The sequence below is a fragment of the Mercurialis annua genome, linkage group LG2 (assembly GCF_937616625.2).
Source record: "Mercurialis annua linkage group LG2, ddMerAnnu1.2, whole genome shotgun sequence".
Classification (NCBI taxonomy): Eukaryota; Viridiplantae; Streptophyta; class Magnoliopsida; order Malpighiales; family Euphorbiaceae; genus Mercurialis; species Mercurialis annua.
In genome coordinates this window covers 56,621,706-56,640,680 of record NC_065571.1, presented here as the reverse complement: position 1 = coordinate 56,640,680, position 18,975 = coordinate 56,621,706, and the positions used below count along the sequence as shown (strand labels likewise).

General features: G+C 33.7%; 1 protein-coding gene across 1 annotated transcript; it reads left to right on the top strand.

Annotated features, from left to right (window-relative positions):
- The first annotated feature begins 3,754 nt into the window (after positions 1 to 3,754).
- Positions 3,755 to 8,619, top strand: LOC126669672 (bifunctional D-cysteine desulfhydrase/1-aminocyclopropane-1-carboxylate deaminase, mitochondrial). The gene is made up of 9 exons (XM_050363197.2): positions 3,755 to 4,130; positions 4,856 to 5,050; positions 5,135 to 5,245; positions 5,650 to 5,741; positions 7,044 to 7,136; positions 7,410 to 7,467; positions 7,550 to 7,663; positions 7,941 to 8,038; positions 8,249 to 8,619. The coding sequence occupies exons 1-9, from the start codon at positions 3,789 to 3,791 to the stop codon at positions 8,451 to 8,453; spliced, it is 1,308 nt and encodes a 435-aa protein (XP_050219154.1). The 5' UTR covers positions 3,755 to 3,788; the 3' UTR covers positions 8,454 to 8,619.
- Positions 8,620 to 18,975: the final 10,356 nt, after the last annotated feature.

Below are 18,975 nucleotides of genomic sequence, written 5' to 3'. Positions count from 1 at the left end.
TTTGATTTTAGATTTATCTTTTAAATTCATATTGAAAATAGAGTTCGGAAAATATGAAATTTAAACGAAACAAGCGGTTTAATGAAGGAGATAGTAAAGTTGTCTCCTTCACCAATAGAAAAGATGAGGTATGTTTGTCTCCTCTATTAATGACGACACGAACATACATTTTCTCCATGGCTGGAGCAAACGAGCAAGTCTCGTTTTTTTTCCAGCCATAGAAAAGATGATTGGTGGCCGGATTGCAAGCTGGCGACGGTCGGAGTGGGAATGAGCGGCCGAAGTGACGGGTTTTTAAAAAATTATAAGTTTAATTTTTATTAATGAAAATGATGTTTTTTTATTTATTTGATTTTAAATAAAGTTAAAACGAATTATATATCTATCAAATAAATTTAAAAATTTATAACTTAAGTTTAATTAAATTAATTTTTATTAGTTAATTTAATAAATTAAATTTTTTAAAAATATATATAAATTTATAATAATATAATTAATTGATTTAAGTTATAATTGGGTTTGATTTTAGTTTGATTATCATTTAGGTTGCCATGAGGTTTAATGAGATGAGTAGGTGTTTCCACGTTAGTAATTTACTAATTTGGTAGTGATGTGAATGCCAAATAGGCAAAATTTCGGTTCGATTCAAAAAAAGTTAGAAATTGTTATGAATATCTCAAAATGGGCTAATCTTTTTGATTTTAAAAGGTTTGGGATATAACTGAGGACATAAGTAAAGGTTTGATATTAAAAAAATTCCTTTATATAAACTATTCGGAGTTTCTGTTATTATTTTTGTGTCTTTCCATTAAATACGAATGAAAAAGACTAAAATGCCATTTTATCCTAAATGACGACGTATTATGAAGGAAAAGAGACAAAAGAAACTTGCTAGAGGTTGGTTCATATGAGACAAACCCAGACGAAGGTTCGTTTGAGGCTGTGGTGGTTTTCGAAAGGAAGGCGGTTGCATGTGATATACTGTGAGGAGGTGATGGTGGGAAAAGGGGGGAAGGGGGGGGGGGGGGGTCGGCGATAAAATAAGAAATGAAGGTGAAGAAGAATAAAAGGAAAAAAGTGTCAAATTATCTCTAATTTCTCTTTAAATTTTAATATGATTATATGATATTATTAGATTTACATTTCTCATTTAAAATTTGACTAATTTTTTTAGACTGTAAATTAACGGAAAAACATTAATTAAAGCTCATTATCATTATAGGAATTAAGAATAAGGGGTCATTAACTATAATTTTATATAAATAAGGGAAAAGGGCTATCTATGTTGCTAAGATTTGTAGTTAGAATCAAGTGAGCTTTTAACGTCTAAAAATGTTACCTTATTTCCCTAACGTCTGGAAAATAAACAACATCGTTTGACACCGTCTCATTATTTTCCAAGTTTCGTTAGTGTGATCCTACTTGGCTAAGAAAAAAGGGTCATCATGTCCCAAAGGTTTGGAGCCAGAATCAAGTGAGCACTAAACGTTCAAAAAGGTTCACTTATACTCCCAACGTTTGGAAAAATGAACAATTAGGTCCCTAAGTTGACACTGTCTCATTTCTTCATACACGCCATTATTATGATCCTACGTGGCTAATTTTCACCGTCAAATTTTTCCTATGTGGCGACAGTCTTTCCCTTAGCCACAATAGTTCGTTGTTGCAAAATCAATTCATTAAAAGACCAAGCTAAACCAATATATCATCCTTCTATAACAATCAGACGAGAATTTCTCTTCATTAATCAGTGTCTTCTTTGATGAAACCTATAACGACAGAAACAAAAAACAAAAAACATTTGGCGAGGTTAGTTTTTGGAAAGATGTGATTGTCAAATTAAAACACACAAAAAAGATGAAGGAGCTGGACTTTTTTTTTATATAATTTATATTTCATCATAATTATGTTTAATACTCTTCAACAATAGCGAACAATTATTACCAATTAATTATTTTACACTGAATGCTTATAATTTGATTAAATGACAAACAATTGGCCACTAGGACCACATTAACGTCTAAGAAGCAACGAGACAGTATTTGACTGTTAACTTTTTTAGACATTGAAAATATAAGTAAACCTTTTTAAGTGTTGGCATAGATGACTGTTTTTCCTTATCCACGAGGATCACACTAACAATCAGAAGACAATAAAATAATGTCAAACTTAGTGGCTTGCCTATTCATTTTTCGGACGTTGTAGGCATTGGTAAACCTTTATAGACATTAAGGAATCACTTGATTCTAACACCAAACGTCTCTAAATTTTAAAGTCTTAAATGATCCTTTTATCAATAAAAATGGCTAATAATCACCCACGGCCCCTGACTTTAGGGGTACCTTACGACAAACCCCCTGATAAAAAAAAACGATCAGTAAACCCCCTAATCTTTGTGGCGGCGCTCGCTAAATCCCCTAAACCCCAAATATGACGAAAATACCCATGGCGCCGTTTTTTTCAGTCAACTGTCATTTTTTTGAAAAAAAAAAACAAATCTGACGGCGCCACATAAGCTGTCACGTCAGCAAAATACCATAAAAAATTTAAACACCCAAAATACCCCTAATTTAATTTGGAAAAAGACAAAAATAAAATAAATCAATCCAATCTAAACCATTTAATTAACCGACCCAACCACCGCCACCCGACCAACCCACCGCCCGACCACCGCCGGAAAATTTTCCGGTCATCTTCTCCGAGATGACCGGAAAATTTTCCGGTCATACTCAGATCTGTTCTTGGAACAGATCCACCATGGATCTGTTCAAGAACAGATCCACGCCATGGATCTGTTCAAGAACAGATCCATGGCGGGGATCTGTTCTTGGAACAGATCCACGACGGATCTGTTCAAGAATCTGTTCCAAGAACAGATCTGAGTATGACCGGAAAATTTTCCGGCGGTGGTCGGGTGGCGGGTTGGTCGGGTGGCGGTGGTTGGGTCGTTTGTGTTTGGGTTGATTGAATTGTTTGGGTTAGATAGAGTTGAGTTGAGTTATTCTATTTATTTTTTAATTAAATATGGGGGTATTTTAGGTGTTTTAATTTTTTTATGAATTTTCGATGACGTGTCAGCTGACGTGGCGCTGTCAGATTTTTTTTTTTTGAAAGTCAGTTGACCAAAAAGGACGGCGCCAGGGGTATTTTTGTCCAAAAGGGGTTTAGCGAGCGCCGCCACAAAGATTAGGGGGTTTACTGATCGTTTTTTTTTATCAGGGGGTTTGTCGTAAGGTACCCGTAAAGTCAGGGGCCGTGGGTGATTATTAGCCAATAAAAATATCAAAATTCATGTATATATATATATATATATATAAGGGGTTTAAAAATAATTTGCTATTGTAGTTTTATAAATCAATTCAATTTTATTTAGTTTTTAAGAAAATATTATTTAATCTATCAAAATTAACCTATCTGTACTGCTTGACGTGATATTTTTTTATTTATTTTTAAAAAAAAATGTCTCAGATTCTCTTTTTAAATATAGCTACTGGTTTGTTGACACGCCAGACAATAAAATAAAATAAAATAAGTTAATTGGAGTGGATTAAATAGCATTACTTTTAGACCATAAAATGGAATAGGTGCGGAATGAAACAACTATTTTATATAAAATAATAATTCTTTAGTTTGATCATGGAATGGATATTTCATGAAATTGCTATTTTAGTAATTTTATGGAATGAGTAGCCCTCTTAAAAATCAAATACCAATAGATACTATTCTATTTCTATTTGATTTGATGGAACCAATCAAATACTCTTGTCATTGTGGTCGGCTGGTGGGAAATGCTGTGCAATCATTGCATTCACTCTCTCACACTCACTTCTTCTTCTTCCTTGAGCTCACTCTGCAACAAACCCAAACCCACTTCCCACGCCAAATTCTTCATCAGATCATTACTCACAAACTCTCAAACTCATCATCAAACAATGCAATTCCATGAAAACAACAACAATAAATACAAATCTTCACTCCAATTCTTAACCCAGAAACCCTACACTCCACCTTCATGGGCAACCCATCTCAATCCTGTTCCCACCCATCAATTCTCTCTCGGTCTTTTTCCCACGCCCATTCATCGTTGGCATCTCCCCAATTTGCCTAGTGGCACTGAGGTTTATCTAAAGGTAGCTTACTGAACACCCATTTCTTTATTTCAGCTTTTCTTTTTCATGAATAATTAACCGTCTCACTGTTTTTTATGTTATTCGTGTAGCAAACTAATAAAAGACGGGCTATGTTGGAATATTTAATAATTGGAAATATACATAATTATTAAAAATTCGGGTTAATTATAAATTAAATCACGAATTTTAGTGTTTTATAATTACAAATTTATAATATAAATTTTGAAATTTGACAATATCGGAAATCAACTTTCACTTTTGACAAATCGAAACACCGTTCCTGAGTTGGAAGCCGGAATTGCCACGTAGGTTGACACATTGAAAAATAAAAGGTGTTTCGATTTGTCAAAAACGCTTCTGCCAAATTTTTAAAATTTATCTTGTAATTGTAAATTACACTAAAGTTCGTTATTTAATTTGTAATGTTGGCAATTACTGAAATCCAATATGTCTATGTATAGCAATTTTGGCTTCCAACTCAGCAATTTTACATCGGAAACAAACGGTGTTTCAATTTGTCAAAAAGTGAAAGTTGTTATCCTACGTTGTTAAATTTTAAGGTTTATGTTATAATGGCAAATTACGCTAAAATTTGTGACTTAATTTGCAAATAAGCTTAAAAATTTCCTATGTAAATTTTGGTTTGCTTGTTGTAAAAACAACTCCTTTGCATTTGATAAATTTTCTGCAAAATTTTATGTTTGTTGGTTTGTTTGTTTATACAGAGAGATGATTTATCTGGAATGCAATTGAGTGGTAATAAAGTGAGAAAGTTGGAATTTTTAATGGCTGATGCGGTGGATAAAGGTGCTGATTGTGTGATTACTATTGGTGGTATTCAAAGTAATCATTGCCGTGCTACTGCTGTTGCTGCGAAGTACCTTAATCTTGATTCTTATCTTATACTTCGAACATCCAAGGTTAAATCTTTTGTTGTTTAGTTGATGTTCTTGAATGTAGTTGGATGATTTTTTTTGTTGAAAATGTTCTTGGATGTGTTTCAGCTTTTAGTGGACCAAGATCCTGGATTGACTGGGAATCTGTTGGTGGAGCGTTTAGTTGGAGCTAATGTTCAACTTATTTCAAAAGAAGAATATTCTCAACTTGGGAGTGTGGTTTGTCATTACCACTCATTAATTACCTATGTTGCAAGGAAACTTTTGAATTCTCTGTCTCGACCTTTTGACTCCATTTTCAAAAATCTTCGGAATGCTAAAACTCTATAGTTATAGCCTATTCCTTAAAAAATGTCATTTCGCCATTTTCCTTTCTGCATTTCTCGTTTCAGCTGTCCCTTTTGTTAAAGGGTTTCACTGGTATTTATTTCATGAACTGATGGCAATGCTTTGGCAGCTAATGTAGCTTCTGATTGCTTTGACTAGCACATTTTGTTATGCTGTGGTTTTTTCTTTTTCTCTGTTTTCACACACTCTCTTCTCTCTGAATTAGTATTTTAAATATCATACTAGTAACTTTAATTGATAGCTTCCTAATTGTCTCTGTTAAAATTTTGGTTCAGAGTCTTACTAAAATCTTACAAGAAAAGTTGCAAAAGGAAGGGAGAAAGCCTTACGTTATTCCTGTTGGCGGATCAAATCCCATGGGAACCTGGTGAGTTAGGGTGAATAATGTATATCTTCCTTGATATGTCATATCAATTACCACGCATATAAACTGATACTCCCTCCGTCCCACAAAGATAGGCCATTTGGACAAGCACAAGATTTAAGAAAAATATAGTTAAGTTTGTTAAAATTAGTTTTTTTATTCAACTTTCCAATTTTATCCTTTTATAATTTTTAGATATACAAATAGTATATTAATGACTAATTTTTTTTATTGGTGGGTCTTGTATTGGAACATGAAGTCATTAATGCATTTGAGGATAACTAGACATATTTATTAAGGGTATATAAGACTTTGAGTGTTTAAGTTGTTTACCAAATATAGAATGTGGCCTATATTTTGGGACGCCAAAAATAGAAAGGTGGCCTATCTTTATGGGACGGAGGGAGTAATATTTTATCTTGTGAGCTGGTTAAGGATTTTTTTACATCTATCAATCTTTCATCCAGCACCTTATGCATAAATTTAATCACCTATGCTGGTTAGGTTTTACTTTTTAGCAGTTGCAATACTAATTCTTAGATGAGATCAACAGTGAAGCACTTCTACTAGGTGCTTGGCAAGGTGCATTTAACTAGGTAGTCATGAAGCTTTATACTAAAAAGCATGCTTTTCGCACAGACCAACAGATTTTGTGTTCCATTTTTAGTTAATCTTATGATGTTTCTTACGATGAGTATCTCCTTGCATTTATATTAAGTTGAGCTAAATGCACCTAGTATATTGACTTGAGCTAAATCTCCTTGCATTTATATTGAGTTGAGCTAAATCTAGAAGATAAGAGCACCTAGTATATGTCCCCCTCATGGGAGCTAATGAAATTTATCTTCAAATTCCTCCTGTTAAGTACAAACGTTCTGATGGCTTTCGTTTGCTCCTAATTTGGTAAGTGCGGGTCAATTATACTTTCTTATCACTTTCGTTTCTTATCACTTTCGTTGTCTTTGCTCTGCATTATACGCCTTTTTTAGAAGTAAAAGAGGAGCTAGTGGCATTGTCTACTCTTATGACTTGCTTGATCTAAGTGTTACAAAATGCAGTTCATACAATGTTTTATTCACTTCAATATGAATTCTGATCCATGAACGACGAATACAATGAGAATTGTAAGATTGACTATAGTAAATATGTCTCGTTGTCCGCATTTACCCTTATCTACTTCTTTTCCTCTCTATGGCATCAAAGTTTTTAGAATTATCATATGGAAGCTTTTCTTTCTTCTTATTGTACGCTCTTTCTATATCATTGAATTCAATATATGTATTATGTTTGAAAATCCCTTTTCAGGGGTTATGTTGAAGCAATCAGGGAAATTGAACAGCAAGTTCAAGCCAGTAGTGGCACACTAAAATTTGATGATATTGTTGTAGCATGTGGCAGGTTCTTCTCTACTGCACTCATTAAATCCTTATAGATTTTCTCCCTTTTATTTTCCACGTCCTTGGTTTGAATGTAGTATACGGAGATCCTCCAACTTATATCTCATATCAAGAAGGATTTTTTTTAGAGGGAACTATAGATGATTTGACCATTATGATTTTTGCTCATTTTAAATTCATACAATGAGTGAGATCTAAATTCTAAACTTATTGTTTGCAGATATGAGCTTTTCATCCTTTCCTACTAAGATTTCCTTTTCTTACTGATTTACAGTGGAGGTACGATAGCCGGTCTGGCACTTGGATCATGGTTGGGTACTTTGAAGGCAAAAGTAGGGTCCTATCAATGTTTTTAGATTCTTAATTTGCGTTTTAGATCCCAGTTAACTCTACTTGCATGTTCCTATTATATAGGTTCATGCATTTTCTGTTTGTGATGACCCAGATTACTTTTACAATTTTGCTCAAGAGCTAATCAATGGACTCGAAGCAGGTGTTAATGCACGTGACATTGTAAACGTTCAAAATGTGAGTGCTTCAGCGAATTTACAGAGAATCAATTCGTTCTCTTTTTCGCAAGTTTTTTGGTACATAATTGAGTAGATGATGATATCTATGTAGATGTATTTTATATATCGTAAAATGAACTAAATACATCTTTTTAGATATTATCTGTTGAATCTCTCGTGTTAAGTTAGACTAGAGGTTGCTTCGATTGTGATCGTCCACTAAAACGAAAAACATGCATCAGTAATCTGATTTTAAACCTAAAACATGGACTATATTATCTTTTTTCATCTGACAGGCCAAAGGTATAGGCTATGCAATGAACACCTCTGATGAGCTTCAGTTTGTCAAGGAAATTGCTGCTGCGACTGGCGTGGTTCTCGATCCAGTTTACAGGTACAGTACATTGTACTATAGTTCTTAAGTTTTGCATATTTTTCTTTTTTACGTATTTAGTATTTATCGTCATCTATACTTATGTCTTAACTGTACCAAGTTAATTGAGATTAGGGATGCATCAAAAATTGAATTAGACTAAACCGATCTAATGTATAATTTCTTGATCTTACAGTTAATAACACAATAGTAGCTGCTTAATTCTTGCAGTGGGAAAGCTGTTTACGCAATGATGAAAGACATGGCAGAAGCTCCAAAGAAGTGGGAGGGGAGAAAGGTCCTGTTTGTTCACACTGGTGGGCTCCTCGGCTTATACGACAAGGTCGATCAAATGTCTCCGTTGATGAAGAATTGGTCTCGCATGGAAGTTGATGAATCTGTTCCGAGGAATGACGGGATCGGTAAGATGTTTTAGAGCAATCAACAGCTGTATCATAACTATTGTATTTTTATGAAGTTCAAGTTTGTGCACACCTGAATGTGTCCATATTAATTATTTGGATTCATGAAAAACACCCTTGTATAAACTTGCAAAATAAATGCTAGAATGGAATAACAGTAGCATTCGGGATGGAACTAAAGGAATATGGTAGCGGTTTCCCTGCAACTGTAAATAGAATTTACGTAAACTAGGAAACGTAATGAATAAAAGGTTAAGTTAAATAAAATTAATAATCTTAAGTTATTTAATTAGTAGATACATGTTACAGGCATTAAATCCATAAGTTAGTATTCTAATATTTAAGTTGATAGTTAAAATGTTATGTACGTTTATTTTATAAACTACTATATAAATTCATGTAATGTCTCATTTCAATATAAGCAAAGCTTCGACGAAAAGAATAATATAAGCAAAGATAAACTGAAATAAAGAGTTTAGTAATATGTTTTAGAGGAGCAATCAACTGCTGATGCAAATGCAGAATAGGAGAAAAGCTGAGGAGCAAATGCCCAGGTGACTGTTAATTCTAAGTTTTATGATGGATTATAAGAGATTTTTTTTGGTAGATTTACTTTTATTTCAAAATTAAGATATTAAAATATTTCATAAATTGAGAACTCGTAAAATCTCAAAATTCACAAATTTAAATGAAGTTTCTTTTTTTAATGATACTTTTAAAATATTAAGATATTAAAATATTAAATATAAAAAATTTAAACAATCTTAGAAATATTATATTTATAATAAAAAAAATTAAATAAATTGAAAAATCATGATAAAATAATTTATATACTTATATAATAATAAGTTTTAGAACTAAGATAAAAAAAATTAAATAAATATTTTACGCAAATGAAAACTTAATAAGAATGTAAATTAATTGAAAAATTGAATAATTTTAATTTAATATAATTAAATGTCATTGTAAGAAAATAAATCACAAACATGAAACTCATGAGAATAAATCATAACTTTTTCAAAAATAATAATTTTTAAAGTGGAATTTAAATAATCTAAAAATAAAAAAAATTATAATAATAAAACAAAATTAAAATAAGTTATATAAATTGTAAGCTCATTATAATATTAATTATTTTCAGTTTATACATAAGTAGTTTAATTTATGAGAATAATACTTTTTATAATGTAAAAGTAAAATAATGTGATTACATTTTTATAATTAAAAAAAATCAACAAATTGTTTATATAAAGTGAAAAATAATGAGAATTATTTATTACATTAGCTTTTAGAGATAGAAATTACATAATTATTTTATTCAAGTTGAAAAAACTAATAAAAATTTGTTGATTTTTTGAGTTATTTATTACAGAGATAGAAATTACATAATTATTTTATTTCATCAAATTTTTTGATCTGCTACCTTTGACTGCATATTCAAAAATTTGATAAAGGAACAACAACTTACCAACCAGATGACTCACCTAATTAGTGAATTTGCTAAAACCTTCCAATTAGAGGATTGATGTTTTCATCTCGGTAACGAAGTTTGTCTTTATTTAAGTTTATTAAAATCTTATACATTATGGAATTTTCTATTGCCGGTAAACCTATTGTCGGTAAGAAAAAGACAACCAAAGATAGTGGAAGGAGAATTTAATGGTGTCGTAGAAGATGAAAATGACTTGATCAAGGGTGATAAAGGATTTAAATTAAAAACTCTTAAAAATTGCAATGAGGGATAACTTTCTGCTAGAAATGAGGGTCACAGCCACAATGCTATTTATTATTGGATGCATATTGTTGTTCGACTCTCCCGGTTCATATTAACGCTATTAATTGCTCATTTTTAAATAATATACATGCAATCAAAACTATACACGGGTGAAGCTGTTCATGCATCTCTGCACCATACTTTAAAGGATTATAAGGAAAATGGATATAAAACAGTAATTGGGCACTCGTTCATGCTAATGGTAAGTATTTTGAGTCCTTCATTTCAAATACCAACATATTTATTTCCTACTAATCAATGTCGAATTTTGTTATTTTGTAGGATTTTATTTGTACATATATTAGAAAAAATAAGGATAACTTTGATCACACTGGCTATAAACTACATTCTATTAACTTATCGGTTGGTTTAAGGTTTTAATAAAAACATCCAAAAATTCAAATAAAAAATCAATGGAAAACCTATTTTGAGATTTTAATTGGGGTAAGAATCGTGCTTCCCTTAATTTCTTTCTCCCAACTCTTAAATATCTAATCGTAACCATATATTTGGTGCAACATTTTCATGACGATGAGTTCATATGCTGACCTAAATAATCTGTTTGATGAGAGTTTCTCCAATTCTATAAGAACTGGAAATGAATAAGGATGATAGCCACGCAGGTGTGCTGAAAAACTTAATTTGACGGATAACCAAGTACAAACTATGAGAAAAGATGTCAAGTGATTTCTATTTTTTGATAAAAAAAATTGCAAGGTAATTTTTTGTTTTGCTTTATTTCTAATTCATTTGATGATACTTATTAGTTTGAAAATGAAACAATCAACTGTTAGATAATCTTGCATTTGATTTGTGGTGATTAGGAACCAATGTCTGTTCTTATTTAAGTGCATCAAACAAACTCAATCTAACTCGAATTCGGTTTTAATTTCAGTCCTTATAGTGCTTTATTTAAGTTTTTTACGAAAATTACTGAACAAGAACATCAAAAATGGGCACATTACTTTCTTGCTCTCTCTGTTTATCACATGACAATGTTACATGTTTCTATAGGCTTAGGTTAAAAGAATTAAGCGTTTATAAAAGTCTTTTTATCCAAAAGATGTCAAATAGTTGTGCTGTATTTGAATCCATAAGTGGCTGAATGGAGAAGACTTTAGATAATGATGGTTCACGTGTAAGTCTTCCTCTAGAGATCGATAATTTCACGTCGAAACCTACAATATACGTCGATTTAACTTCATCAGGTGATAGCCAACTTCAATAAATGGAACATGGCACGCCGAAAAAACAGCCACCCCAAAAAAAAAAATTGGTTTAAGCGCTAAAAGACTCTCTCAACTAAAAAATTAAAAGAGAATATCACAAAAACCATCAAAGATTAGTTTAATGGAATCAACCATCCTTTTATGTCTTATATTATATATGTCTTAAACTATGTCATCCGATGTTGGATGATTGTATTGCATCTTTAATTTGTTTCTAGTCAATTTGTTTCATGTCTTAAATGTTAAGAGGTTAAGCCCATACTGAAATGAAATTCTAATTCAGGAACTATTGCGAATTGAAAAATCTAAGTGAAAGGCGTCCATGCAACACAAGTTTACTGATAATTTTTAGATTTTTCAATTTGCAACAGTGCCTAAATTAAAATTTCATTTCAATCTGAGCTGAACCTCCTAACATCTAAGACATATGAAAGAAATTGACTGAAAACAAATAGAAGACGCAGTACAATCATCCAATATCGAATGATATACATAAAAGAATGATTGATTCCATTAAACTAATCTTAATGGTTTTTGTGATATTTTTTTTTAATTTTTTAGTTGAGATGGTTTTTCAGCGGTTAAAATAATTCTCTTTTTTTTGGGGGGGGAGGCTGTTTTTTCGGCATAGCATGTTCCATTTATTGAAGTTAACTATCACCTGATGAAATTGAACCAGCGTATATTATAGGTGTTGACGTGAGATTATTGATCTCTGGAGAAAAACTAACACTCGAACCATCATCATCTAAAGTCTTCTCCATTTCAGACTCTTCGGGATTCAGAATACTGCAAAAGTATTTGATATCTTTTGGATAAAGAGGTTTATTATAAAATTTCATAATTCTTTTCTCCTAAGCTTATAGAAACATGTTACATTGTCGTGTGATAAATAAAGAGAGTAAAAAAGATAATATTTGCCCATTTTTTATTTTCTTATTCAGTAATTTCCGTAAAAAGTTTAAATAAGACACTTTTGTAAGAATTTGAATCAAAATTGAATTCGAGATGGATTGAGTTTATTTGATGCACCTAAACAAGAACAAACATTAGCTCTTTAATCACCACAAATCAAATAGGAGACTATCTAACAATTGATTGTTTCATGTTCAAACTAATAATAAGTATCATCAAATGAGTTAGAATGAAAGCAAAACAAAAAATTAACTTGCAATTCTTTTGATCAAAAAGTGGAAAGCTCTCGACATCTTTCCTCATAATTTGTACTTGGTTGTCTGTCAAATTAAGTTTTCCAGCACACTTGCATGGCCATCGTCCCTATTCATTTCCAATTCTTACAGAATTGAAGAAACTCTCATCAAACAGATTATTTAGGTCAACATATGGACTCATCGTTATGAAAATCGTACACTAATATTTGATTAGGATTAGATATTTAAGAGTTGGAGAAAGAGATCAAGGGAAGACGAGTCTTATCCCAATTAAATTTTTAAAATAAGTTTTCCATTAATCTTTTATGGAAATTTTTGAATGTTATTATTAAAACCTTAAACCAACCAACAAGCGAAGTGAATGTAGTTTATGGCCAGAGTGATCAAAGTTATCCTTGATTTTTCTAATATAATATAAATAACACCCTACAAAAACAAAACTGAATATTGATTAGTAAGAGAAAAATATGTTGGTATTTGAGATGGAATCACTTACCATTAGCATGAATGAGTACACGATTAATGTTTTATATTTATTTTTCTTACTATCCTTTAAAGCATGGTGCAAAGATGCACGGATATCTTTACCCTATGCATAGTCTTTGGTTACATGTATATTATTCAAAAATAAGTAATTTATAGCTTTGACATGAACCGAGAGAGTCGGGCAGCAGTTGTAGAATTATGATACTCAGATAGATTATAATGGTGTGAAGTACAAGCTTATATATAGGATACATAAATGAGTCATAGTCTAACTATACTACTTTGATGGCTATCTAGTACTGTAACAGTATTAAAGATATGTACAGATATTTCATATCTGTAATTCTTATAGTTATCCTTATCACCCTCCCGCAAGTTGAGCGTGGGTTGGCACAACGGTCAACTTGTCTCGAAGATATCCGAAATGATTGCTTGGCAATGGTTTGGTAAGAGCATCTGCAAGTTGCTCATTGGAACTGATAAATTTGACCTCAATTTGCTTAGTAGAAACTTGTTCCCGTACATAATGAAAATCGATTTCCAAATGTTTAGACCGAGAATGAAAAATTGGTGTGGTCGTAAGATAAGTTGCGCTTAAATTATCACACCAAACCGTTGGACAAGCTGAAGCTGAAATTCCAAGTTCTTTGAGTAAAGACGTGATCCATTGTAGTTCGGAAACTGTGGTGGATAATGCACGATACTCGGCTTCGGTAGAGGATTTGGCTACAACTTTTTGTTTTCGTGACCCCCAAGTGACCAAATTTGAGCCATAGAATATGCAGAAACCAGTGGTTGATTTGCGATCATCAACCGAGCTTGCCCAATCGCTGTCACAATAAGCTGAAATATGCGAGGAGCTGGTTTTCTTAAGGAAGATGCCATGATCAAGAGTGGCTCGGAGATAGCGAAGAATGCGTTTGACGGCTGTCCAATGATCATCCGTTGGACAGTGCATGAACTGAGATACTTTATTGACGCTGTAAGAAATGTCCGGTCTTGTCAGAGAGAGGTACTGCAGTCCCCCTACAACACTACGATAGAGACTTGAATCTGCCATAGCAGTCCCCCCGGTAATAGACAGCTTGTGCTTGCAATCTGCTGGTGATGAGATGCCTTTAGCTTGATCCATTTTGGCTTTAAATAATAAATCCCGGATATATTTCTTCTGAGTTAAGTGAAGTCCATGTGGTTTCCATGAAGCTTCAACCCCGAGAAAGTAACTCAGTGTGCCTAGATCTTTAATCGCAAAATCTTTGTTCAATGAGGTAACAACTGACTGAAGAAACGTATTGTCATCACCCGTAAGGATAATATCATCGACATAGATAAGAACATAAGCTTGAACAACGCCAGAATTATAGTGATATAAGGAGCAATCTGTTTTAGAAGCAGTAAACCCAAGGAAAACAAGAGCAGAAGATAGTTTCTTATACCATTGACGTGGTGCCTGCTTGAGACCATATAAGGATTTGCGAAGTTTGCAAACATAATTTGGGTGATCCGGATGTGAGAAGCCAGGTGGTTGACTCATATAGACCTCTTCATCAAGAGTTCCATGAAGAAAGGCATTGGAAACGTCGAGTTGCTTGACAGGCCAATTATTCGAAACCGCAATCGATAATAATAAACGAACAGTTGCCGGACGGATAACGGGACTATAAGTATCATGAAAGTCAATTCCCGGTCGTTGGTGATAACCTTTGGCCACTAATCGTGCTTTGTAACGAGCAATAGTACCGTCTGGATGCTTTTTGATGCGAAATACCCACTTGTTGCCGATGACATTTTGATTCATGCTTGGAGGAATAAGATCCCACGTTTGATTGAGAAGAAGAGCATTAATTTCTTCGGACATGGCAGCTCGCCATTGAGGAAGTTTTGACGCTTGTGAGAAGCATGTCGGTTCATTATCAACGTCTGAAATGCTTGCTAAAAACTGCTTTGGTTTGAGATTTCCGGTTTTGGTTCTAGTATTGTATGGATGAGTGGTTTGAGAAGTAACAGAGGTGGATGGTTGAGTTATGACGGTGGAGGAGTGTTGTGGTGGAGCTGTTGTTGGACTTTGGCTTAGGCGGGGATTTATGTTTGAAGTGATTGGTGAAGAAGGTAAGGACGTGGGCACTGTTGATGTAATGGTGGGATTTGTTTGAAGAGTTGGCAATAATATGGTAATTGGAGCAGCATTTGGCTGTGCAGGAGAGTGCAAAGCATCACAAGTCTTCTTAAATGGAAAATCAGATTCTGCAAAAATGACATGGCGGGAAGTTATTAGTTTCAGAGATGATAAATCAAGACAGATAAAACCTTTGTGTAATTTACTATAACCAAGAAAAGCGCAAGCCGACGAGCGGGGTGATAGTTTATGTTGAGCATAAGGTCGGAGCCACGGATAACAAAGACAACCAAAAACGTGTAGTTCATCATATTTAGGAATTGAATTAAACAACTTAGTGTAGGGTGCTTTGTTAGCTAAGACAGAGGTGGGTAATCGATTTATAACATAAAGTGCAGCGTCAAAAGCGTATGTCCAATATTTTTGAGGAACATGGGCATGATTAAGCAAAGAAAGACCCGTTTCAACAATATGCCTATGTTTACGTTCAACCGACCCATTTTGTTCAGGTGTTTTTGGGCAGGCACTACGTTGAGTAATTCCATTGTCAGAAAGATAAGTTTTTAAGGCTATAAATTCTCCTCCTAAATCTGAATGAAACACTTTGATAGAACGACCAAAATACTTTTCAACGACATGACGAAATTTGATGAATGTATTCAAGACATCAGATTTATTCCGCAAAAAGTAAATCCAACAATATTTAGAGTAATGATCATGAAAAAGAACATAATAGCGAGACCCATCAACCGAAGAAACCGGCGAGGGTCCCCAAACATCTGAACTTATCAAATCTAAAGGTCCATCACAAATAGTTTCAGAAACAGAAAAGGGTAGTTTATGACTTTTACTAATGCTACAAGCATGGCATAAATCAAATTTATTATCAACTAAGATATTTGAACTAGCTAAAGCTTGCTGAACTGTGCGAATATTGGCATGGCCTAGTCTGGCATGCCAAGTAGACAAAGAACATTTGAAGGCTGCTTTTGAAGAAGAAACATCATGGTTCGGCATCACAGAGACAGTATAGAGACCATTGTCATTCGGGCCGGAAAGGAGCACCTGCTTCGTGCGGATATCCTTAATTTGAAAATAACACGGAAAGAATTCAATAGAAACTTGATTAGCATTAGTAAATGAAGATATAGATAATAAATTCTCGCATGCTTTCGGGACTCTAAGAATATCATTTAAATAAAAAGATGAACCAGAGATATTAACAGAAGAGGAACCAATATGAGTTATGGGAACAGTTTTACCATCTCCGAGTTTGATGCCATCCGGGCCTGTATATTCAGTAGAGGCAGAAAGATTGTCCATTTGCGAAGTCAAGTGATGCGTTGCACCCGAATCCAATATCCAAGGCTGGTTTGACTGGTTCAGAATATGTGAAGGCTGCATGTAGGTAGGTGTGGCAGAGGCAAGGTGAGTTGCGGGCTGAGTAGGTTGTCTGGAATCACGTCGAATTTTCGGAGACGAGCAAGTATTTGCATAATGACCATTTCCATAGCAGTTATAGCATGTAATTGTCATCGGATCAGCTGTAAAGTTGCGAGTAGGATGCTGCCATGTGCTAGTGAGCTGGTTTGGCTGATGGGAGGAATGCCAGGAGTTACCCGTCGCACCAAAGGAACGGAAGGGCTGGTTCATTCTGCCTCTTCCACGAAAACGACCACCCCGTCCACGGTTATAGGAGACAGACCGACCGCCAATTGAGGGGTATGGTGCAGCAGCAGTATTATGAGGTGAATAAGCAGAATAGGCAGAAGGAACAACATTGCTTTTCATAGATTCATTAGTTAAACTTGATTCTTCGCTTAATAACAATCCATACAAATCATCAAATCCAACCGTATCGAGACGGTTTTCCAAAGAACGAGTAAATGGACGATAAGTAGAGTCTAAGCCATTAGTAATTACCTGGACAAGATCGTCCTCTTGAATTGAGTTGCCCAAGGCAATTAGTTGATCAAACATAGATTTGGCTCTTTGAACATATGACGCAATTGATTCAGTGTGATCCTTTTGAAGACGAAAAAGGGCAGATTTAATCATTCGAATCTGAGCCTTAGAACCAGATGCATAAGCTGTAGAAAGCTTTTGCCATGCTTCTCGAGCACAGGAAACATTTACGAGTTGAGAAAGGAAATTTTCTGAGACAGAGCCAATGATCCAAGTAAGAACTAATTGATCATGTTTGTACCATTGTTGATAAAGAGGGTTTGGTTGTTCATTCACTGTTTTTGGTGGAGGGTCGATATCGCTATCAATATGGCTTGCCAGATCATATGATCGTAGTAGAGGCAATAGTTGTGCTTGCCAAAGAAGGTAATTTGTTGTGTTGAGTTTGATTGAAAGATGAGTAGTGAAGTTGGCGTTTGGAAGATTCATGTCTGCTATAGAATTTGCAGGAACAATCGCTTGATCGTTTACCATTTTAGGTGTTCAACCCTTGTAGGGCTCTGATACCATGTAGAATTATGATACTCAGATAGATTATAATGGTGTGAAGTACAAGCTTATATATAGGATACATAAATGAGTCATAGTCTAACTATACTACTTTGATGGCTATCTAGTACTGTAACAGTATTAAAGATATGTACAGATATTTCATATCTGTAATTCTTATAGTTATCCTTATCAGCAGTATGCATCCAATAATAAATAGCATTGTGGCCGTGACCCTTATTTCCAACGGAAAATTATCCTTCACTGCAATTTTTTAGAATTTTTAATTTAAATCCATGATCGCTTTTGATCAAGTCCTTTTCATCTTTTACGACACCGTTAAAGTTTTCCTTGCACTATATTTGATTGTATTTGTTTTCATAAATTATAGATTTACTTGTAATAGGAACTTCCATAATGTATAAAATAATTAATAAACTTAAATAATGGCAATACATCGTTGCCGAGATGAAAACAACAATCCTCTAATCAATATGTGTTAACAAATTCACTAATTAAGTGAGTCATCTGGCTGGTAGGTTGTTGTAGCTTCATTAAATTTTTGAATTTGCAGATAAAGGTAGCGAATTAAAAAATTTGATGAAACTACAACAACCTACCAATTAAATGACTGATCTGGTTTTATGGCTACCTTCTCCGACATGATTTCATAAGTTTAATTTTGATGGTGCTGTTGATATGAATTTTAGAATAGGTGCGGTTGGTTTTGTTGTTAGTGATATTGCGGGTAACATAATCTTTGCTGGATAGGCGGTTTATTGGCATGGTGATACCATTGGTTATAGAGGCTTTGGCGCTTCGGACATCAATGGAGGAAGTGTTATCAACAAGACTTACTGCAGTAATCTTTGAAGGAGATTGTCAAGTATTGATAAATGCTACTAATACCTCCTCTAGTGACGACAGAGATGCCAGAGTAGTTTTAGAAGACATATTCAATCTAGTTTCCCGATTTTCGGAAATTAGATTTCAATATGTTAACATAAATGTAATTGGGTAGCCTATTTAATAGGGAAAAAAGTCTTTATCGGTAACTATTTCTGCAGGTCTCATCATTCTATTATGGAATGGCTCACTCAAATCTGTTGAAGAGATTCATTTGTGTATTTTTCATTGAAATATAATCTTCGTTAAAAAAAAAAAAAAAAGAGATCGTATTATTTTCTATTGTGTAAAGGCAATTGACCATTGCTCAAGTAAAATATTGATGGCGAGCACCACCTGTCCAACTGCATGTTAACCTCGTCACCTCCCAAACCAATCCTTTTCAACTATGACTCACCA

What these genes read in the sequence shown, in the direction of transcription:
- LOC126669672 (XM_050363197.2), top strand. Translation starts at nt 3,789, where the DNA reads ATGCTGTGCAATCATTGCATTCACTCTCTCACACTCACTTCTTCTTCT. An exon ending in GCACTGAGGTTTATCTAAAG is followed by an intron (nt 4,131 to 4,855) that starts GTAGCTTACTGA and finishes TTGTTTATACAG; the next exon opens with AGAGATGATTTATCTGGAAT. An exon ending in GTTCTCGATCCAGTTTACAG is followed by an intron (nt 8,039 to 8,248) that starts GTACAGTACATT and finishes TAATTCTTGCAG; the next exon opens with TGGGAAAGCTGTTTACGCAA.